Source organism: Phyllobates terribilis, unplaced genomic scaffold (genome assembly GCF_046119375.1).
Source record: "Phyllobates terribilis strain yellow unplaced genomic scaffold, ASM4611937v1 Scaffold_5__5_contigs__length_657084704, whole genome shotgun sequence".
NCBI classification, from domain to species: Eukaryota; Metazoa; Chordata; class Amphibia; order Anura; family Dendrobatidae; genus Phyllobates; species Phyllobates terribilis.
Genome location: NW_027362765.1, coordinates 400,325,915 through 400,349,910, shown reverse-complemented (window position 1 = coordinate 400,349,910; position 23,996 = coordinate 400,325,915). Strand labels below are relative to the sequence as shown.

General features: G+C 47.8%; 1 protein-coding gene across 1 annotated transcript; it reads left to right on the top strand.

Annotated features, from left to right (window-relative positions):
- Positions 1 to 460: 460 nt before the first annotated feature.
- CLRN3 (clarin 3) lies at positions 461 to 23,785 on the top strand. Its single transcript, XM_073685063.1, has 3 exons — positions 461 to 765; positions 17,736 to 17,918; positions 23,073 to 23,785. Exons 1-3 carry the CDS (start codon positions 531 to 533, stop codon positions 23,345 to 23,347), a joined length of 693 nt encoding a protein of 230 aa, XP_073541164.1. The 5' UTR covers positions 461 to 530; the 3' UTR covers positions 23,348 to 23,785.
- The last annotated feature ends 211 nt before the right edge of the window (positions 23,786 to 23,996 follow it).

The window sequence follows — 23,996 nt, the reverse complement described above, 5'->3', positions numbered from 1 at the left end:
TGTCTGGAGCCCCTAGATTGGCAAATTCCACCATTATTGGTGGATTCGGCACTCTTTGATCTGATGTATGTGAAGGCTTATGATTCACTATATAATTTAGACATAAATACAGGCAGTAAAAGTTACATTTTAACAGGGTGCACAGTCATTACATTTCCATTATCCAACCTGCAGCAGTAGACAGACCTGACATAATATGGGAAGTCAAACATGTGACATCACGACTAGCAGCGCCAAATAATCAACTCGGCTTTGCTACATTTGAATATCATATTCAAATTCTTAAAAAAAACCTTTGCGTATTTTCCTGACCGTCAGTTTTTATCTGCTGTGACTACAGCAACGTACTACAGTACTAAAGATCAGGGATTAATTACTGGGAACATTTATGGCTACCGAGAGTGCAAGGTTCAATGGGAAAACTCTCTGCAAATATTAAATCCTGTTTATGTCTTACTAGAAGCAGCAAAGTTTCACAAGGGTGGACTGTGGTCCGTGAGGACGGTGTACAGAGGAACGCTCTGTAAAGAATGCCGTCTAAGCAGAAGACCCTGCTGTTCTCCGCTGGCTTCGTGTCAAGTATCGGGTCTTTTGCCATCATCTGCACTTGTCTGGCCACTCCCGAATGGGTCTCCAGTGAGGTCCAATTCACCGGGACAAATTATTCCGGAATTGCGGATGTAAACCTTGGATTGTTCCAGACCAGTCATGCTAAGACGATCACTCAGGGAGTGGGGCTCAACACCCCAAAGACTCGACATGAAGGTAACACTTGACTTTTATGGTAGAAATTTATGCAAGTCATCGGTTACCCCCAGTGCATCAGTACTTTCTGCAGGTTCAATAGTACACATCCTTTAACACTTAAGGGAAGGCATCATGGACGTATCATGGGGCCCTCACCACTATGAAGTCCTAGGAGAAGACCTCTCTACCTTTCCTGATGGGCACTCGGTGACCCATCTAGTGTAGAGGAGCTCACACATGCATTTGCTTTTTTGTAATAAATCTATGCATTCGCGGGCTTGGCTGTCTCCAAAAGTCCCATAGACTATAATATACTAATGACCTATGTAGCTACGATAGGGGATGAGGTGGTGGCTAATTTCAAGGGGTAGGAATGGGACGGTGGCCACCAACAACTTTTTCACACAGGAGCCTTTACTAATCTTATTCCGGTCCTGTATGGAAACAATGAAAAATTACAAAAGTCTTTTTTTTAATACACAATTTCTTTTTTTAAAGCAGGTAGTAATTCATATGACTAGACACCCTTTCCCAAAGTTCTGCAACTTTATCTGACTTTTCAGCTTGCAACACCACAAATGTTTTATGCCCAAGTTTGACAATGGTTTGCAGTGTATTCAATATGACTACAGCACTGGGACTTGCGCTATTACATTGTAATGTCAAACCCTCCTCGCAGCCCTTTTGACCTCAATAGGAGCTGAGATGACTCTTTCCGTTGACGTCTCGGCTGTTGCTTTCTCCCAAGGTCTATTCATGTAAGGCTTATGACGCGCCCCCTGGGCCATGGGGTACCCGGAGCCGGGCCGGTAGATGCTGGGGGTTGTAGTCACTGTGGCGGTGACCCGGTCCGTGACCCAGAGCGGTCAATCCAAGGCGTATTTATATATATGGGTGTAAATGTTCGACTACGCCACCTGTGGAGTGCGGCTAATAAGGCCGCCGCTGCGGAACAGTCCTCTGAAGCTGGTGGTTTGGCAGCGAGGGTGGTATAACTCCCCACAGGAAGAGTGTAGCTTCAGGGCAGTGTAGGTGGATGATGGTGGTTGTAGTGCAGGGAGTCAGTAAAGAACACAGAGTCCAAGTGATGCAGTCTCAAGATCTTTACTCACAGTTGTTGCAGTCCAGATTACAGGTACCAGAGCAATCTCCCCCGTCTTGCTGTGCGTACTCAGTGAGGGGCTCAGTCCAGCCTCAGGTATTTCCGGAGCACTTAACAGGACCCCTTTCTATGTGTCCTTTCTCTGGCCTTCTCCCTGCACCTCACACCTAGCGACACTTCTATCCGGTACCCTCGGGCCTTGGCGGGCGACGTGTGTTCCGTCCCCTGGGTCCTATGTGGCTACCTTCTTAGTGAAGCTGGCATGGACTTCTGGCTTACAGTCCATAAGGTGCTGCAGCCTCCGGTTTCTAGTTGAGCCTTCGTAGTTTTCTCCACTAGTTGAGGGACCGGTTCCCCTTATCTGGCCTGACCCCTCTATCTCCTAGTAGCAGCGGGCGTACGGGTGGCTTGCTGCACGGCCCTTACCCCTAGGGTCCCTTCACTCCTCATTCCTGGAGCTGTCCTGCTCCCTCTCCTCTCAGGCTTGGGCCTCAGTGCTAGGCCCGCCTCCGGAGCCGAGCTTGTGCAGAGCCTCTGCTCCTGTCACCTTCCTCCTCAGAACTCACCGACTGACTGGCTTAACTGAACTAAGATGGTATCTCTATTTTATACCTCCTTCCAAAAGTGCTCCCAGGATCTACGTCCTCCACCCCATCCACTACATGGTTCCCCCTTTCTAGGTGGGTCCCCCCACTCCAGCCAGGGATCAGGGACTCTGCTCTTCCGTAGGAGCAATCTCGCCCTGTCCCCCGGAAATGTGGTGTAGTGAATGCAGGTGTTAGGGTCCTGAGCTGTACTCCTTCCTTACCTCAGAGTGAGATACCACACCTCTGGGTGAGATGCAGTACCTCTGTGGCGACTGAACCCTCAGGGGCGCCACACTTACAAAATTTCCAACAAATCACAAAGGAGAAGACTTGACAAAAAATCGTGGACAACTGAAAAGCAAAAATTATTGAAAAAGATAATAATAATAAAAAAATATATGTACAGTACAGACCAAAAGTTTGGACACACCTTCTCATTTAAAGATTTTTCTGTATTTTCATGACTATGAAAATTGTACATTCACTCTGAAGGCATCAAAACTATGAATTAACAAATGTGGAATTATATACTTAACAAAAAAGTGTGAAACAAATGAAAATATGTCTTATATTCTAGGTTCTTCAAAGTAGCCACCTTTTGCTTTGATGACTGCTTTGCACACTCTTGGCATTCTCTTGATGAGCTTCAAGAGGTAGTCACCGGAAATGGTTTTCACTACACACGTGTGCCCTGTCAGGTTTAATAAGTGGGATTTCTTGTCTTATAAATGGGGTTGGGACCATCAGTTGTGTTGTGCTGAAGTCTGGTGGATACACAGCTGATAGTCCTACTGAATAGACTGTTAGAATTTGTATTATAGCAAGAAAAAAGCAGCTAAGTAAAGAAAAACGAGTGGCCATCATTACTTAAGGAAATGAAGGTCAGTCAGTCTGAAAAATTGGGAAAACTTTGAAAGTGTCCCCAAGTGCAGTTGCAAAATCCATCAAGCGCTACAAAGAAACTGGCTCACATGAGGATCGCCCCAGGAAAGGAAGACCAAGAGTCACCTCTGCTTCTGAGGATAAGTTTATCCGAGTCACCAGCCTCAGAAATCGCAGGTTAACAGCAGCTCAGATTAGAGACCAGGTCAATGCCACACAGAGTTCTAGCAGCAGACACATCTCTTCTTCAACTGTTAAGAGGAGACTTTGTGCAGCAGGCCTTCATGGTAAAATTGCTGCTAGGAAACTACTGCTAAGGACAGGCAACAAGCAGAAGAGACTTGTTAGGGCCGAAGAACACAAGGAATGGACATTAGACCAGTGGAAATCTGTGCTTTGGTCTGATGAGTCCAAATTTGAGATCTTTGGTTCCAACCACCGTGTCTTTGTGCGACTCAGAAAAGGTGAACGGATGGACTCTACATGCCTGGTTCCCACCGTGAAGCATGGAGGAGGAGGTGTGATGGTGTGGGGAAGCTTTGCTGGTGACACTGTTGGGGATTTATTCAAAATTGAAGGCATACTGAACCAGCATGGCTACCACAGCATCTTGCAGCGGCATGCTATTCCATCCGGTTTGCGTTTAGTTGGACCATCATTTATTTTTGAACAGGACATGACTTCAAACACACCTCCAGGCTGTGTAAGGGCTATTTGACCAAGAAGGAGAGTGATGGGGTGCTACGCCAGATGACCTGGCCTCCACAGTCACTAGACCTGAACCCAATCGAGATGGTTTGGGGTGAGCTGGACCGCAGAGTGAAGGCAAAAGGGTCAACAAGTGCTAAGCATCTCTGGGAACTCCTTCGAGATTGTTGGTAGACAATTTCCGGTGACTACCTCTTGAAGCTCATCAAGGGAATGCCAAGAATGTGCAAAGCAGTCATCAAAGCAAAAGGTGGCTACTTTGAAGAACCTAGAATATAAGACATATTTTCAGTTGTTTCACACTTTTTTGTTAAGTATATAATTCCACATGTGTTAATTCATAGTTTTGATGCCTTCAGTGTGAATGTACAATTTTCATAGTCATGAAAATACAGAAAAATCTTTAAATGAGAAGGTGTGTCCAAACTTTTGGTCTGTACTGTATATGTTTTGTTTTTTTGTTATATACAGTATATATATATATATATATGTATATACCGTATATGCCAACCAAAAAACAAGGCATAGACTGTTAATTCTTCATCTTCTTCATCATAGACATTGGCCAAAAGTCCACTATTTGTACAGATGGTTAGTAACCTTCATGTGCATCTTGTAGTTGGCCCATGACCTTCCTAGTAAAATCCTTCTTAGAGGGTTGTCCAGGACTATTTTATTATTTTTTTAACTATGGACCTATAAACTAACAGGCAGGTAGTTGCTAATGACTAGCCCAGGGGAATGGGGATGACTCGGTACCCGGGCCTTTAGCCTGGCCTTTAGGGATGTCGCGGTGGTCGGCTCCCGGGGCCTTACCCTGGGGTCGCTCCTTTAAAAAGGGTTGGTGATTTATGTTAAGTTTATAAAAGAGTTCGTGACGCCACCTGTGGTTTCTGGTTATATTCACCAGCGCTGCGCAGTCCACTGAGGCCGGTGATAAGGCAGCTTGATGGTATAGCTCCCCACAGGTGGAGCTAGGCCTCAGGCCAGTGTATGTACGGGGAATGCAGGACAGACGAGAACCAGCCGGGTCAGAGCAAGAACAGGGACAGACACGATAGTCACTTCAGTACCTTTTACTGATGGAAATTCAGGCACTTCCCGGAGCACTGTAGGGTGAAGGGTGTATGTCTGGATCCTTCCCAATGAGCGGGTTTTGAGCCTCCTGTTTCTTGCTTCTGCGTAGTAAGTTTCTGACCTGCCTGGAGCTAGGCCTAACTTTGTCTCTGTCCTGCGCTGGCTGACCTTGTGGTAGGGCCTTTTCTTGGATTACACGCTCCCGACCTACGGGGCCTACGTGTCTCCTGGCTCTGGTACGTATCAGCACATTAGCGATCCTGGGACTTGTAGTTCTCCAGGGATTCCGGTTTGCCTTACTGGGTCATAGAGATCCTGGTAAGCTTTGGACCCGGTGTCCGGTAACTGCTTCTTCGGGGTCAGCTAGTTAAGCTCCTCTGCCCCCTATGGACTAACTTTCTACTCGCCTTCGGCCTACTCGAGCCCTCACTAGGCTACTCACACTAACGGCAGCTTGCCGTGCTTCACCGATCTTATGGCGCCGGCACACCTAAAGCTCACCTCTCTGAGCTACACTGAGTCTTGATCTGGATAAGCTCCACTGCAGGACAGCATTTGCAGGAGCTGGAACAGGCTTTTGTCCTCTGAGGTAACTCTTCTCAGACTGTGCTGGACTCACTGCTAAACCAGAATAGACTAACTGCTGCCTGGCTCCACCTTCCCTTATATATCTATCCCTGACGGGCTCCCTCTGGTGGTCTGAGGTGGAAGGTGGAGATGTGTGAATGGTTATGGGGGCCTATTGTGGAGGAATCCTTCAATACACCCTTCTAGGATCTGTGATACCAAACGCAGCTGGGCGTCACATTCCCCCCTAGTTAAACTCAGCACTCCCGGGCTGAAGTACATTTTATATAACAATAGGAAACATAAGCAATACAAGAACGATCTTCCGTTTATGGGAGGCACGAATCTTAAACGTTACATAATAAAACATAAACAGATACAAAGTGTCCTCAGAGTTCAAGTCTCTTGTGGTGAGGTTCCCATGCAGGATGTCCATCTCACAGGGCAGAGTACTTTGGTGGTTTTGAAGGACCTGTCCTAAACCCTCTACGTAGGCCCTGGGGTGGCTGCAGGGCATGAAGATCCCGTGTTGGACCTCCAAAAGAGCCACTCCAGACAGGTTTTTTTTTTTTTTTCTGAGGTCACCTAAAGGGTACTCCAGGGAGCGCAATTATATACAATTAGAGTTTTTTGGGCTGCACACAGTCCTCAGCCACGAAGTTCATTATGTAGGTAATAAAGAAATTAATAGGAAAAAGCACAAATTGATAGAGACATATGCATGAAAATACACAAGTGATTCAGTACATTTCAATTTAATACAATTCAATTTAATACCCCAGGGGTAACTATCTACACTCTCAGAAATCTAACTATTTACTGAGTGTACCTAACAGGAGGTTTACCTCTTGTGCTGCGTACTGATCTGCATAATACAATGGTTGATGGGGTGTCAGTGTCTGTATTCTCAGTTACTCTACCAGTTCTACGTGTAACCATGTTGTAAAACTGCCTTAACCTCTCTCTTGGACTGGCAAGTCTACCATTGGCTGGGCCCTCTTGCTCTGCTCCTGCCGGGGATCCTTCATCCGGGGATACTTCTTGAGCTGGCTCTTCTGCAGCACTTACAGGTTCAACTTGCTGTGGAGGGTTTTCTGGCTGTTCATAGAATTTTAGTACTGGAATAATTACCGCACCTCCTATTTGAGGCCAATCCGCTGGGAAGTCTCCTAGGTCAGTGTGGATCACTGCTTCTTTAGTTTCTTCCTGGATTGTGAGAGGCACTCTTTCTTGGGGTTTCAGTAAGTCTGGACACAACTTTAGGTGGTTCTTCCTCCATCGCGACTGATTATGCATGTCTTTTTGTTGTCAAACCTTGACGGTAACACAGTGTAGGGGTCTTTTTCCCACTGATCATCAAGTTTGTGGTTACGTCTTTTCCTTTTCACCAGGTGTAAAAGGTTCTGCGGGTGCGTTTTTATTGTATTGAACTTCCTGCTTTTCTCTCACCCGAGTAAGACTGTCCTTGACACAAGCTTGTACCCTCCTGTACTGCTCTTGTCTGGTGGTGTCCCAGTCCTCAGTGGTCATATCAGCTTCAGGTTCAACTACACCAAGCTCCAGATCCATGGGCAGCTTTCCTGGTCTTGCTCGCATGAGATATGCTGGAGTGCAATTAGTGGAACTCACTGGTATATGATTGTACAGATCCACTAAGTCAGGTAGTAGGTCTGGCCACTGGTTTCTCTCCTCAAGTGGTATGGTCTTCAGCAGGTCGATGATGATGTTGTTTATCTTTACGCAGAGACCGTTAGATTGTGGGTGGTATGGTGTAGTTCTTATCTTTTTACACCCGCACAGATGGCAGAACTCCTTGGACAACTCAGCCTCAAAGGCCGGGCCTTGGTCCATCAGCACCTGCTCAGGGTAACCATGGGGTCTGCAGAAATACGCTGGGAACGTCTTTGCTGCTGTCTCTGCCGTCAGGTCTTTGACGGGGGCGACCACCAGGAAACGTGAGTAGTGATCCACCATGGTCAGAGCATAAGAGTACCCTGACCTGCTGGGGGACAGCTTGACATGGTCCAGGGCTACGATCTCCAGGGGCCAAGTCGTCTTGATAGGTTGCAGGGGTGCCTTCTGGCTGCTGAAGTCTTTCCTTCTTAGGCTGCAGGGTCCACAGTCCCGGCACCACCTCTCAATGGAGCTGCGCATTCCAACCCAGTAGAATCGATATTTCAGCAGGGTCTCTAGCTTTTTCCAGCCAAAGTGCCCCGCCTGATCATGGTAAGCTTCTAATACCATCTGGATGTCTGTCTTCGGGACCACTATCTGCCATACCATCTCATGGGTTTTTGGATTGACGTACCTCCGGCACAGCTTCTCACGGTAAATAAACAGCCGGCTTCTCTCGTTCCACAGCTGCTTTGCTTGCAGAGACGCATCCTTCTCCAGGGAGGCACCTTCTTGGGTTATCAGCTGTTTGATGCGGCTGACAACCGGGTCGCTGTCCTGGGTCTCTTTCCAGCTGTGGTGAGGCAGGGGGTTTAACGTCTTTCCACGCTGCTTCCTGGAAGCTCGTTGCTCGTGAATCATCGCACTCCGATGAAAGGCAGGTAGCTCAATCTCTTCCAAGTCATCCACTTCCTGTTCCGTGTCTGACTGGTGAGGCATCCTAGACAGGGCATCGGCGTTGGCGTTCTTGCGGCCCGCCCGGTATTTGATTGTAAATTGGTAGTTTGACAGCCGAGCCATCCATCGTTGTTCCAGTGCCCCCAACTTAGCTGTTTCAAGATGGGTCAAGGCGTTGTTATCAGTAAAGGCAGTGAACTTGCTGGAGGCCAGATAGTGCTTGAACCTTTCAGTGATGGCCCAGACCAAGGCCAGGAACTCCAACTTAAAGCTGCTATAGTTCTCTGGGTTCCTCTCAGTCGGGCGGAGCTTCCTACTTGCATATGCGATCACTTTCTCTTGGCCATTCTGCTTCTGACTTAAGACAGCTCCCAAACCTTCATTGCTGGCATCTGTATACAGCAGGAATGGTTGGCTGTAGTCAGGGTAGGCTAGGATCTCATCACCTGTCAGGATCTCCTTCATCTCCTGAAACGACTCTGCTTGCTCCTTACCCCAGTGGAATGGGGGATTTCTGCCTTTGGGGGACTGCCCTACCAGGAGGTCTTGCAGAGGAGCTGCTTTCTTGGTGTAGTCCTTTACGAACCTCCGGTAGTATCCTACTAGTCCCAAGAACTGACGCACCTCCTTGAGGTTCTTCCGCTCCGGCCACTTCTGGATGGCTGTGACTTTCTCCTGGTCTGGTGCTACCCCTTCCGGACTGACAATGTGCCCCAGGTACTGTACCTTTCTCTTGAGCAGGTGGCATTTTGAGGGCTTCAATTTCATCCCGTACCGGGACAGTGACTCAAATACCTCTGCCAGGTGTTTCAGGTGGTCCTCGTACGTTCTGGAGTACACTATTACATCGTCCAGGTAAAGTAACACAGTCTCGAAGTTGCGGTGTCCCAGGCAGCACTCCATCAATCTCTGGAACGTTCCGGGGGCATTGCAGAGTCCAAACGGCATACTGTTGAATTCGCAGAGTCCCATCGGGGTGGTGAAGGCCGTCTTCTCCCGATCCTCCTCAGCCACAGCTACTTGCCAGTACCCACTAGTGAGGTCAAGGGTGGAAAAGTAATTTGCAGACTTTAAGGCAGCTAGGGACTCCTCTATGCGTGGTAAAGGGTATGCATCTTTATGTGTAATGCGATTTACTTGACGGTAATCTATTCACATTCTCATGCTCCCATCCTTTTTCCTAACTAGCACTAGGGGAGCTGCCCAGGGACTACAACTATCCCTTATTACTCCCGCCTTTCTCATATTATGCAGCATTTCTTTTGCCTTCTAGTAGTGAGCTGGGGGTATAGGCCTATAACGTTCTTTGATTGGGGAATGGTTGCCTGTGGGGATATGATGCTGAACCCCCTTAACCCTCCCGAAGTCTAGTGGATGTTTACTGAACATCTGCGAGTATTCTTGAACCACCCGGTGTACACCCTGTTTTTGATGGGCAGGAGTGGTGGCGGTCCCAACATGAAGCTGTTGACACCAATCCTCCACCTGGGTTGCAGGATCATTATCCTCCACTTCGTCTGGTGAGGCTAAGGACTCCACCTCATGGATACAGTTGTTATTTACAGCATGTAATTTGGCAACAGTGGCATAACGTGGCAGTTTGACCTCATCTTCCCCTAAGTTGAGAAGACGGACAGGCACCCTCCCATTACGTACGTCTACCACTCCCCTGGCGGTTAAGAGCGTGGGTCTATGCTTGGAGCAAAGGGGTTCTACTACCACCTGGTAGCTCTGTCCTCTAAGACCTATGGCAGCTCTACACCAGATGAGCATTTCACTCATTTGGGGAATGACAATGGGTATGGGGTCTGTTACCCGCACTTTACCGATTTCACCGTCTGTTAATTTTACTTGCTGTTGATACATCAGAACGCGGATCTCCCTCTGCTGTGCCCTTCTCTGTCTCGGTCTGGCAGTGTCGGCGATCTGTTGGAGCAAGAATACAACCTCTCCCAAACAGATACCAACAATGTTAGTGCCAAGTACCATATACGGGTTAGCGTCATCAGGATTAGTCTCTACTACAATTAGTTCTTGGTCCTTCAGCTCCACTCTCCCCACCTTTACAGTCACGTTCTTAACCCCGAGTAGGTTAAGGGGGAGTCCATTTGAAGCATATACAGACAAATTTGGAGCTGGCGGACATAGGTCGTCCATGGACCAGAACCTCTTGTAGAGGACTTGAGGCATGATGGCTACCTGAGATCCTGTGTCCAGCAGGGCATGGGTCGGGATCCGACAGGAAAGGTCTTCCTCCGACGAACCTGTTGTACCAGTCTGATGGGCCAGGTGAGTTTACTCCTGGGCGTCGGCCCTCGGACCCAGGGTTTTCTCGTTTAAAGGACAATTCTTGGCGATGTGTCCGGTCTTGCGGCAGCGGTAGCAGGCAGGGTCCTTCTGTGGACGGCACTGGTCACTGGTTCTCGGCGAGGGCGGTGTTGGCCTCCTCCTCCTCCGCATCCAGGGGACATCCTCAGGGCTATCGGCTAACAGGATCTTCCCTCCTTCCTCAGGCTCCGTCCGCAGCTGCAGAGCACTCAGCACGGTGGTCAGAGTTTTGCTCAACTGACGCACTTCAGAGCGCAGACGGTCCAGCTCTTTAGGGGACGTTGCTGGAACCTTAGCTTCAGCAGTCACTGGGGAAAAGGTGGGTGTTGCAGGCTCTGGGGTAGCCCCACCCTGGTAACGTTGGATGGCATTTGTTTTCAGGGGCTGCAGTCCTTTTATAGCCATGTCCTTGAGATTGTGAAAGGTGGCATCTGGATGATCCAGGGACCACCAACGCACAGTCCTGCTCTCCTCTGGAGACCTCAGTCCCCGGACAAACTGTTCCTTCAGCATTTTGTTCTCATTCTCAACGCTGGTTGGACTAACCTGGTTCAGAGCCCGCAGGGCCCCTTGAAGACGCCAGGCGTAGTCCCGAACATTGTCCTCCAGTTGTTGGGAGCAGCTGTAGAACCTCATCCGGAGGTCCGCCTCAGTAAGGTCCTCAAAGACAGTCTGTAGTTTTTGGAATATTGCGGACACTGACTCCTGGTCTGCGGCCGACCATGTTTCCACTTCCCGTTCCGCAGCACCAGTCAGTTGTCCTAATACAACGGCAGCTCTTTGTTTGCATGTTCATGGAGTACATGTCCAAGATACCACATATCTTCCGTTTAAATCCAGACAGGGTATCTGGTTTGCCGTTGTACTGGGGGAGCCACTTTGCTCCAGGAATGTACGGTAAAGTCATAGGAATGACAGGTGTTACAGGCGCTGCCGGTGGAGCGGCGGCTTCGGCCTGCTCATCATCGGGCGCGGGTTGAATATCAGGGACGTTGGCCGGCATGTCGGCGTTCTGCTCTTGCTCGTCGGACATCTTGGCGCCCCCCTAGTTAACCGTGGCCTACCTTCTGGTTTTTCTTCCGGTAGGCCGCAGCTCCGCAGGTGACAGTTATCTTCAGGACCTTGCGTCCTACGTCAGCGCGTTCAGCAACACTCCTTACAGGACCTGGCGCTTCTCGCTTTGACGTCGAGGCGTGGGGCGTGTCCGAGGCTTCGCGCTCTTTCGCAGGTACGCCCCTTATTTTCCCGCGGTTACGCCCTTCTTCTCGCTCAACGGCCCAACAATGGCGGCAACCTTCACCACAACTTTACGTACACAGTTCAGAATAAAGGCGCACAGTACCCGGTGGCAACGGGAATAACACACTGTCGTTGCAGCGGGCACGCAATCCTGTTCGTGACGTCAAGTTGGAGATGACTAGCCCAGGGGAATGGGGATGACTCGGTACCGGGGCTTTTAGCCTGGCCTTTAGGGATATCGTGGTGGTTGGCTCCCGGGCCCGTACCCTGGGGTTGCTCCTTTAAAAAGGGTTAGTGATTTATGTTAAGTTTATAAAAGAGTTTGTGACGCCACCTGTGGTTTCTGGTGATATTCACCAGCGCTGCGCAGTCCACTGAGGCCGGTGATAAGGCAGCTTGATGGTATAGCTCCCCACAGGTGGAGCTAGGCCTCAGGCCAGTGTATGGACGGGGAATGCAAGACAGACGAGACCCAGCCGGGTCAGAGCAAGAACAGGGACAGACACGATAGTCACTTCAGTACCTTTTACTGATGGAAATTCAGGCACTTCCCGGAGCACTGTGAAGGGTGTATGTCTGGATCCTCCCCAATGAGCGGGTTTTGGGCCTCCTGTTTCTTGCTTCTGAGTAGTAAGTTTCTGACCTGCCTGGAGCTAGGCCTAACTTTGTCTCTGTCCTGCGCTGGCTGACCTTGTGGTAGGGCCTTTTCTTGGATTACATGCTCCCGACCTACGGGGCCTACGTGTCTCCTGGCTCTGGTACGTATCAGCACATTAGCGATCCTGGGACTTGTAGTTCTCCAGGGATTCCGGTTTGCCTTACTGGGTCATAGAGATCCCGGTAAGCTTTGGACCCGGTGTCCGGTAACTGCTTCTTCGGGGTCAGCTAGTTAAGCTCCTCTGCCCCCTATGGACTAACTTTCTACTCGCCTTCGGCCTACTCGGGCCCTCACTAGGCTACTCACACTAACGGCAGCTTGCCGTGCTTCACCGATCTTATGGCGCCAGCACACCTCTCTGAGCTACACTGAGTCTTGATCTGGATAAGCTCCACTGCAGGATAGCATTTGCAGGAACTGGAACAGGCTTTTGTCCTCTGAGGTAACTCTTCACAGACTGTACTGGACTCACTGCTAAACCAGAATAGACTAACTGCTGCCTGGCTCCACCTTCCCTTATATATCTATCCCTGACGGGCTCCCTCTGGTGGTCTGAGGTGGAAGGTGGAGATGTGTAAATGGTTATGGGGGCCTCTTGTGGAGGAATCCTTCAATACACCCTTCTAGGATCTGTGATACCAAACGCAGCTGGGCGTCATACTAACAGAGGCAACTACTTACCTGTTCTACTCGGTGATGGCTCAGAATGGTCACTGACCTCTCCTGCTGGCAATTCAGCCTCTCCTGGTCAACAGAGCAGCTCCTCTTCTTCCGGGCTGCTCTACTGATGGGGCATGACTGCTGGCACCATGCTGATTGACAGATAGCTGTCCATAGTTAGGCAGAGTGGTGCCAGCTGTCAATCAGCATTGCTTTGGCAGAAATGCCCCATCAACAGAGCGGTAGAGAAGCCTCTGCTCTGTCGACGTGACGTAAGTGGAAGCCGCTGAATCGCTGGCAGGAGCGGTCTGTGAGTGCTCTGTTCCGGCAGGAGTGGTCTGTGAGTGCTCTGTTCCGGCAGGAGCGGTCTGTGAGTGCTCTGTTCCGGCAGGAGCGGTCTGTGAGTGCTCTGTTCCAGCAAGAGCGGTCTGTGAGTGCTCTGTTCCATTAGGAGTGGTCTGTGAGTGCTCTGTTCCATCAGGAGCGGTCTGTGAGTGCTCTGTTCCGGCAGGAGCGGTCTGTGAGTGCTCTGTTCCATCAGGAGCGGTCTGTGAGTGCTCTGTTCCGTCAGGAGCGGTCTGTGAGTTCTCTGTTCCGGCAGGAGCGGTCTGTGAGTGCTCTGTTCCGGCAGGAGCGGTCTGTGAGTGCTCTGTTCCGGCAGGAGCGGTCTGTGAGTTCTCTGTTCCGGCAGGAGCGGTCTGTGAGTGCTCTATTCCGGCAGGAGTGGTCTGTGAGTGCTCTGTTCCGGCAGGAGCGGTCTGTGAGTTCTTTGTTCCGGCAGGAGTGGTCTGTGAGTGCTCTGTTCCGGCAGGAGCAGTCTGTGAGTCCTCTGTTCCAGTAGGAGCGGTCTGTGAGTGCTCTGTTCCGGCAGGAGCAGTCTGTGAGTGCTCTGTTCCGGTAGGAGCAGTCTGTGAGTCCTCTGTTCCGGTAGGAGCGGTCTGTGAGTGCTCTGTTCAGGCAGAGCTTGGCACTGGGCACAACAGCCAGGAACTTAACAACTACTTGCCTGTTAGTTCTTAGGCACATGTGGCACCCCTGAGGGTTCAGTCACCACAGAGGTATTGCATCTCATCCAGAGGTGTGGTACCTCACTCTCAGGTAAGGATGGAGTACAGCTCAGGACCCTAACACCTGCATTCACTACACCACATTTCCGGGGGACAGGGCGAGATTGCTCCTACGGGAGAGCACAGTCCCTGGTCCCTGACGGGAGTGGGAGGAACCACCTAGTGGGGGGAACCACCTAGAGAGGGGGAACCATGTAGTGGGTGTGGGTGGAAGACGTAGATCAAGGGAACACTTCAGAAGGAGGTATAAATAGGAAACCATCTTAGTTCAGTGCAGCCAGTCAGAGGAGGAGAAGTGACAGGAGCAGAGGCTCTGTATGAGCTCTGCTCCAGAGGCGGGCCTGGACAGTGAGGCCCAAGTCTGGGAAGAGAAGGGGAGCAGGAAAGGCTCCAGGAGGAATGAGGGGATCCTAGGGGTACGGGCAGTGCTGGAGGCCACCCGTACGCCCGAATCTGCAAGACAGTGGAAGGATCAAACCGCAGAGGGGACCGGCCCCTTAACTAGTACGGATACTTTAAGTCCAACTAGCAACCGGAGGTGGCTTTACTTTCAGGGTGCAGTTGCCCACTACCACAGTTAACAATCGCCGAAAAGGTGGCCACATAGGGCCCAGGGGACTGCAGGTCGCCCGCCAAGACCCGAGGCCACTGGCTTGGGACACTGACTGTGAGGAGCAGGGCAGGAGGTTGAGAGCCAGCGCAGGAAGACGGCTGAGGAAGGCACATACAAAGTGGTCCTGTTAAGTGCTCTGGAAATACCTGAGGGTGGACTGAGCCCCTCACTGAGTAAGCACAGAACGACGTGGCCAATTACATTGAGCTCTGTAATCTGGACTGCAATAACTGTGAGTAAATACCCTGGGACTGCACTATCTTGTCTCTGTGTTTCTTGCTGCGCCATCCCTCACTGCACTACTGCGCCCAGCACAACCTGCACAACCGCCATCATCCACACACTGCCCTGAAGCTAACTCTTCCTGTGGGGAGTTATACCATCATTGCTGCACAACCACCAGCTTCAGAAGACTGTTCCGCAGCAGCGGCCCCCTTTAGCCGCACTCCACAGGTGGCGTAGTCGGACATTATAAAAACCTATACATATCTTTCCCCTTGGATTGACCGCCCTGGGTCACGGACCGGGTCACCGCCACCGTGACTACAACCCCCAGCATCTACCGGCACGGCACCGGGTACCCCACGGCCCAGGGGGCGCGTCACCCACAGTAAAAAAAATTCTATAGTCCTGGATAACCCATTTAATTGGTTACTACACCACATGGGCCGGCATCCTCATCTAACCTCTCAAACAAATATGGTGGCTGCTATTCCATATTACTTAGGGTTTAGGGTGGGACCTTGACACCCCCCAGGATTATGCTTCTGTCAGAGGCATAACTTGGAGCTACTAAGCCTCCATGCAAAATCTATGATATCGCCCCCTACATCTACCTCTTGAAGCTCATCAAGAGAATGCCAAGAGTGTGCAAAGCAGTCATCAAAGCAAAAGGTGGCTACTTTGAAGAACCTAGAATATAAGTCATTTTTTCAGTTGTTTCACACTTTTTTGTTAAGTATATATTTCCACATGTGTTAATTCATAGTTTTGATGCCTTCAGTGTGAATGTACAATTTTCATAGTCATGAAAATACAGAAAAATCTTTAAATGAGAAGGTGTGTCCAAACTTTTGGTCTGTACTGTATATATATATATATATATATATATATATATATATATATATATATATACTGCTCAAAAAAATAAAGGGAACACTTAAACAACAGAATATAACTCCAAGTGAATCAAACTTCTGTGAAATCAAACTGTCCACTTAGAAAGCAACACTGATTGACAATCAATTTCACATGCTGTTGTGCAAATGGAATAGACAATAGATGGAAATTATTGGCAAATTGGCAATTATCAAGACACACTCAATAAAGGAGTGGTTCTGCAGGTGGGGACCACAGACCACATCTCAGTACCAATGCTTTCTGGCTGATGTTTTGGTCACTTTTGAATGTTGGCTGTGCTTTCACACTCGTGGTAGCATGAGACGGACTCTACAACCCACAGAAGTTGCTCAGGTAGTGCAGCTCATCCAGGATGGCACATCAGTGCGAGCTGTGGCAAGAAGGTTTGCTGTGTCTGTCAGCGTAGTGTCCAGAGGCTGCAGGCGCTACCAGGAGACAGGCCAGTTCACCAGGAGACGTGGAGGGGGCCGTAGGAGGGCAACAACCAGAAGCAGGACCGCTACCTCCGCCTTTGTGCAAGGAGGAACAGAAGGAGCACTGCCAGAGCCCTGCAAAATGACCTCCAGCAGGCCACAAATGTGCATGTGTCTGCACAAACGGTTAGAAACCGACACCATGAGGGTGGTATGAGGGCCCGACGTCCACAGATGGGGGTTGTGCTCACAGCCCAACACCGTGCAGGATGCTTGGCATTAGCCACAGAACACCAGGATTGGCATAGTCGCAACTGGCGCCCTGTGCTCTTCACAGATGAAAGCAGGTTCACACTGAGCATATGTGACAGACGTGACAGAGTCTGGAGACGCTGTGGAGAGCGATCTACTGTCTGCAACATCCTTCAGCATGACCGGTTTGGCAGTGGGTCAGTAATGGTGTGGGGTGGCATTTCTTTGTAGGGCCGCACAACCCTCCATGTGCTCGCCAGAGGTAGCCTGACTGCCATTAGGTACCTAGATGAGATCCTCAGACCCCTTATGAGACCATATGCTGGTGCGGTTGGCCCTGGGTTCCTCATATTGCAGGACAATGCCAGACCTCATGTGGCTGGAGTGTGTCAGCAGTTCCTGCAAGATGAAGGCATTGAAGCTATGGACTGGCCCGCCCGTTCCCCAGACCTGAATCCGATTGAGCACATCTGGAACATCATGTCTCGCTCCATCCACCAACGTCACATTGCACCACAGACTGTCCAGGAGTTGGCGGATGCTTTAGTCCAGGTCTGGGAGGAGATCCCACAGGAGACCATCTGCAACCTCATCAGGAGCATGTCCAGGCATTGTAGGGAGGTCATACAGGCACGTGGAGGCCACACACAATACTGAGACTCATTTTGACTTGTTTTAAGGACATTACATCAAAGTTGGATCAGCCTGTAGTGTGTTTTTCCACTTTCATTTTGGGGGTGACTCCAAATCCAGGCCTCCATTGGTTAATAAATTTGATTTCCATTAATGATTTTTGTGTGATTTTGTTGTCAGCACATTCAACGTTGTACAGAACGAAGTATTCAATGAGAATATTTCGTTCATTCAGATCTAGGATGTGTTATTTGAGTGTTCCCTTTATTTTTTTGAGCAGTGTATATATATATATATATATATATATATATATATATATATATATAAATCTACTCGTCCTGCTCGATACCACGCTACATGCAGATAAGGCACCATGACAGGTCCATGTTAACATTGATGGTGATCTCCTTTAAGTAACGACTCTTTGAAATGTTTTCTTGCATGATGATAATTATTTTTTGCCAGATTTACTAACTGAACTTAAACTTTAGTTTTTCAGATATTGAAGGAAACAAACAGCATTAAAATCATCCACATCTTAGTCATAATATTACTGGTTATCGGCCTTATTTCATCATTCCTGGGCTCGGTGACTACATGTCTGAACAGCGTCAGCAATCCTTACCTGACGTTCCTGGGACCTCTTGGGGTTTATGTGTGGACTGGAATCAATGGTAAGTAGGTGGGATTGTAACTAATTTACATCTTAACAAATATAAGTTTAATTTGTGATGGATATTTTTTACTCTCATCAGTAATTGTTACACCTGGCACATTCATAATATATCTCCATCACTTGGAAACTGTCAGCAAGCTGAATAGCTATTACTGAAATATTTTATTACAGATTTATTTCCTTTTACATAATATGACTTGTATAACTCGGTTCATTAACATCTGAACATCTAAATATACCATATATAAAGGTTTCACTCTATGATATGCCATACCATTATGATTAATGGGGGGACCGGCCACTGGGTCAAGGGAATAGAGCTGTGGTGGACAGCAGCTTTGATGTGCAGAGAAAAAATGTAAAGGAGCCTTTATTCTGAGGATAGGTGGGGGGTACCAAGCAGTAGACCCCCCATTAACCAGGAAGTGATTATCTATTCTAACAATATACCATTAATTCTAAATAGTTGAAAAACCTTTTTTATCCTAAAGTCCAAACAAACAACTATTAGAATACCAAAATTAAAATGACAGATCCATTAACAGTAGCTTACTGATGGTTTCCAGGTAGCAAAAAAGAATATTTTTTTAGCATTGCACAGATTGCAAGCAAACTAAAAGGTAATGAAGGCTTTAGAATATACAGTATGTTATAAAGATGATATATTTTATGTTCTGCCATATCTAAGCCATTTATAGATTGAAAATCCAAAGCAATTAATGAGATAGTAAAAATAACAGATCCATCAACAGTAGTTTGTTGATTGTTTCCGGGTGGCAAAAATATTTTCAGTGCAACAGTAATGTTTTTGCTATGGGAATATTCATATTTTATAATTCTATGGCATATCTGTAGGATGTGCTGCATCATTATTATTGGTGGTGATGGTCTAATCACTGGATCCAGTGAATGGAGCTGTGCTGTACAGAGAAAAATTGTGAAGGAGCCTTTATTTTCATGATTATTGGGGGTCCAGGCATCCAGACCCCACTGATCAGAAAGTGATAGCTTCTCCTCGCACTATTGATTCACTTCTATTGGTTGAAAAACCCTTTATACCCCAAAGCCCATGTAGATAACTAGTATAATGACATAACAAAAATATCAGCTCCATTAACATTAGCTTACTGATGGTTTCCAGGTAGCAAAAATAATATTCTTTGCATTGCGCAGAACACAAGCAAACTAGAAAATAATGAAGGCTGTTAAAAAAACATGTTACATAGATGATATATTTTATGTTTCTGGACCATGTAGAGACATGTAGACTATTTACAGATGGACAACCCAAAGCATTCAAAGTAGCAGAACGCCGTAATATGAACACCAGATCCATCAACAGTAGTTTACTGATGGTTTCCAGATTGCAAAAATATTTTCAATATCGCACAAAATATCAGAAAATGTAAAAATAACAAAAGGCGTTGGAGATATACAACGTATCACATAGATGATATTTTATGTTTTCTATGAGACGTGATGCATGACTTGGAAAAAAAAAATGACCTATTGGCTTGGTATAAAGATATTGGTATAGGGTCTATTTAAAGATCCCTACCAACTCAGTAGTAGATGAGCGTGCTCGGCTGACCGCATACAAGTTTTCTTAAAGGGGATTTTGCTTTCCTTGGACGATATTTGTCCATAAAAAAAATGGAAAATCCTCCAAGACATTCAGCTAAAGGTCTTGATTTTCTAAAGGTCATTGCAGAATGCTCTTATAGCGCTTAATGTCAGCTCAACCCATGTTATCTTTATTAACGATGCTCCTGATTTGCAACGCATGATGTATTACAGCACAGTTCCAGCCATCCCATAACTTCATCCTGGTGGCACTGATCTGAGGCGAGGTGAACGCTAAGGCTCGGGTCACACCGCTGCTTTCTCTCCATCTGAGAAACACAGTCCAATTATGCTGATCGGAGTGTGATCATGGTTGTGATCAGAGTGGGATCCAATTTTCTCGGAGGTAGAGAGAGGAAAAAAAAAGTTTCTCCACTTTCTCCATACAGTCAGTCATTGGAGGGCGGTCTGATTTTTTTTCACGGACCCATAGACTTGAATGGGCGAGTACGATACGATTCTTGAAGGCAAATCATGCACTCACTCTGCGATATATTTAAAAAATCGGACATCTGCACAGCCCCATAATATAACAGTCGTATTTATTTATATAATATAATATATAATATTATATTATATAGTATAATATTTACAGTCGTGTGCACGAGCCCTAGCAGAAATCCTTAGCTAAATGTAGAGAATTGATGTTGGTTATTGTCAGATCCAATTTTTTGTTTCTCTTTTCAAAAATTAAAAAACTTGTCAAGTGAACACGACATCTTCTTTTAGATGCCGCTGATACGGATTCGGGTGGTGGAACCTCTGTGCTGGGATGCAAGGGGGGACAAGAGGGGCGTAACTAAGTGCCAACTCAGACCGACCCTGGCCACACGGCGGCTTAGTCGACTCCGTGAACCAAGGAGGGACGGGGCAGGTGGACCAGGTGCCACTCTGGGACCGACCTTGTGTGAGAGCAGGTGACTCCCCCGGATCAGGTGGCTGAGGCTGACAGGTACAGCGGATGAGCACGGCAGGTAGCCTAGCCTGACAGGTGATCCAGGTAAGCAAGCAGGCGGGCACGGCAGGTAGCCAGACAGGTGATCCGGGTAGACAAGCAGGCGAGCACAGCAGGTAACCTTACAGGTGATCCGGATAGGCAAGCCGGCGGGCACGGCCGGTAGACAGGCTGGCGGGCACGGCTGATAAACGGGCTGGTGGGCACTGCTGAAAGGCAGGCTGGCGGGCACGACTGAAAGACAGGCAGGCGGGCACGGCTGACAGACTGGTAGGCACTGGAACCTGGGGGCTGAGGAGAGTGTTAGCACACAAACAACAACCTTGCACAGGCACCTCCATTTTGGAGGAGGTGTTTTAAATAGGAGTGGTCCACCGGCCATTGGCCAGGGACTCTTTAGGACGGCGCGCATGGCCCCTTTAAGAGGGAGGGAGCGCGTGCCCTAAGCACAGTGCCCGAGAAGCTGCGCGCGGTGCGCGCAACAGCAGCATGGGAGCTGGAGGACGTCGGACCGGGACCGCGGTGGTGAGGGGAACAACGTTTCTGCCCGGCAAGAGGCAGAGACGCCGATGCTACAGCCACTAAGTTTTTCAAAGCGAAGACACTTCTGGAAAACTCCGGCCATCTTTTTCTTGAAGTGTCTTTTCTACGTCTTTTTTGTAGCAACCTTTTTTGATCATTTTGAAGTGAGATGTTTCCAAGCGGAAGCTGCCCAAAATATGGACACATCACTTTTTTTAGCCCCTTCCACGGATTTCAAAGCCTGAAGCGGTGAAAAAAGTAGCAAAAGACAGAACATGTGCACAGCAATGCTGCTGTGACACTACTGTGCATTATTTTTATTCTTTGTAGCTTCTTTTTAGCACTTTTTCAGGCTGATTCCAAGTAGAATTCACCTGATAAAGACGTCCTTGGCACATACCCATGTACTTTAATTAAAATGATCAAGAAATGCAATTGGTGTTTGGAGAACCTTCAGGAAGTGCTCTCACTGCCAGGTTGGTGTCTTGCTTCTGAAAAACTATGTGCAGTATGTGTTGTGGTACAGCGACTTGCTCGGCTCTCCCAGAGGCAGACACAGGAAACACGTCTTGGGTTAACTTTCGGCAGGTTTATTAATATACGGCATAAACCTCAGCAGGGTTCTACAAAATAAAACACGTCCTCTCGGGGATAATGAAAAACAAAAAGATAAAGCATAGTACAGTCCATAGGTGAGCGGGGTTTCACCTGCTTCGGGTAGCACAATGAAGTTTCACCAAATAAAAGTCCTTCGATGGAGCTCTCTTGCTTCCACACACACACAGTCTGGAGACTTCCTTCTCCAGACCACACCAGAGAAAAAAAACAGTGACTGAGCATTTAACTTGCCCAGCCACACCTTGAGGTAGAGATATGGTGAACGACCTCTCGCCCTTCTCAATGTCAATCACAAAAAAAACACTCTCTTTGAAAATGGTGGTTTAACCCCCAACACTTAACATGCTGGAGAAAATTTGTGGGTTTAGCTCACTGAAGCTAGTAGCCGCAGTGAAACATATCTCCCCTCATATATATCACCAGTGACGCTGTCACAGTGCTCACCTTTTCCTTCCTGAGCAGCACTTTGCCCTGACTTGTGAATAGTTGGCTTATCACAGTCTTGCATAGGCATTAGTGTAAAAATAAGTTTAATGAAAGTGGCTTCCGAACTCCTGCTTTTCCCCAGTCTATTTGCCACCTTCAGCTGCACTGATATCAGAGTGTACTTATTAGGAGCACAGATGATGGCAGTGATGGGTCAGCTCAGCACTTGTGTCCCTAACTCTGGGGACAAGCTGCTGCAGGAGATTGTTCTGATAGACACAACACTCAGAGGAGGAGACGGGGCTGACCCATCACTGACATCATCTGTATGCCAGATGAGAACTTTCTGATATCAGTGCAGCTGAAGGTAGGCAAATAGACTGGTAAAAGCAGAGGCAAATCTGGTAATGAAGTGATTTGCAAAGTTTTATAACTTTAAATGCAGAAAAAAAAAAAAAAGTTTAGTTACGCTTTTAAAGGGATAGACGGGGCTTTAACATTGATGGTCTATCCTTATGATAGGTCATCAATGTCTGATCGGTGTGGGTGCGACATTTGGCACCCCCGCTGATCAGCTGTTCTCGGTGTCAGCGGTGGCCGAAACTGCTCAGTTACGCAGCTGCACAGCACTGTATAGTGGCCACGGCCGGAACTGCACATCCATCAGGTATTCAAATCAATAGTGGATGGATGTGCAGTACTGGCCATGGCCACTATTCCATTGAAAGAACTGTGCAGCTATGCAACTGAGCTGTTCTGGCCGCCGCTGACACCAGAGAGAGTTGATCATTGGGGTGTTGGGTGTCGCACCCCCACCGATCAGACATTGATGACCTATCCTAAGGAAAGACCATCAATGTTAATGTCCTGGACAACCCTTTTAAGAAAATTTAGCCTCCACTCCTATACAAATATCTTTTACCTATTTCCTTTGGATTAAACAAGGAAGGACATATCTGACAGTTGTTGATTAATTCTTGCAATTAACGGACTGATTTATTCTTCCAGGGATCCCCATCCTCCTCGCCATGATCTTGTTTGCAATAAATGTAGAAGCCAACAACCTACCAAAGGAAATTGCACTCGCCCTGGATGGGACCAGTGATGTTTTTGGATCTACCCACAACAAATATGGATATTCATTCTGGCTCCTGCTACTCAGCCTATTCCTCAATCTCGGCACAATTGCAATTATTTACTATTACCAACATATGAGAAACAGCCAACAAGTAGAAAAAGAAAGACCCATGGAGGCAGCGAGCCGGGATGTTATCCTATTCTGAAGGAATGGCCCGGACTCCTCACTGAGGAAGAGACTTATTATTTAATTGCCTTTATTATGTGACTTACTAGGCACTCGTAATAAAGCAGCAGGGATTTCTGGGGATGATCGGGCTTCGCTGATCGTTTAATACTCTAATATCCCGTAATTATTGGACACTTTAGGTTGAAGAGATACCGCAAGTGAATAGATGTACATTCTGTTAGGCTAGGAGACGCTTCCGAACTGTAGGGGCCAATTTATATTAAACAATTATTCTCTTTGTTAACGGCAGGAGTTGTATCCTCCCGCGCAGCAGGCGCTGACATTATTTGTAGGAACGGTGTAACGGATCCTACCGGGGGTGCCGAGACGAGCCGGAGACCAGTCACTTGGTTATAATATATGAAGCGTTTGTTAATTAATCTGAAGTTTTATTAAATTTTATATTTGGAAGATATTTTCTTTATCTTTGAGTTCTCAATAACAAAAGCCTCGTTAGTGGAGATGAGCAAATCGATCCGTAACTAATCAAATTCATTACAGATTTCCCGAAAATTTACGATTCCGATGAATTGGAAATTTTCGGTAATGGATTTGCACGATTTCTGGAAATGACCGACTAGTTGGACACAATTATGCAGAATACTACAATAAAAAAAAACACACGT

Coding starts and splice junctions, on each gene's coding strand:
- CLRN3 (XM_073685063.1), top strand. CDS start 531: ATGCCGTCTAAGCAGAAGACCCTGCTGTTCTCCGCTGGCTTCGTGTCA. Junction 766..17,735: donor CCCAAAGACTCGACATGAAG/GTAACACTTGAC, acceptor CTTAAACTTTAG/TTTTTCAGATATTGAAGGAA. Junction 17,919..23,072: donor TGTGTGGACTGGAATCAATG/GTAAGTAGGTGG, acceptor TTATTCTTCCAG/GGATCCCCATCCTCCTCGCC.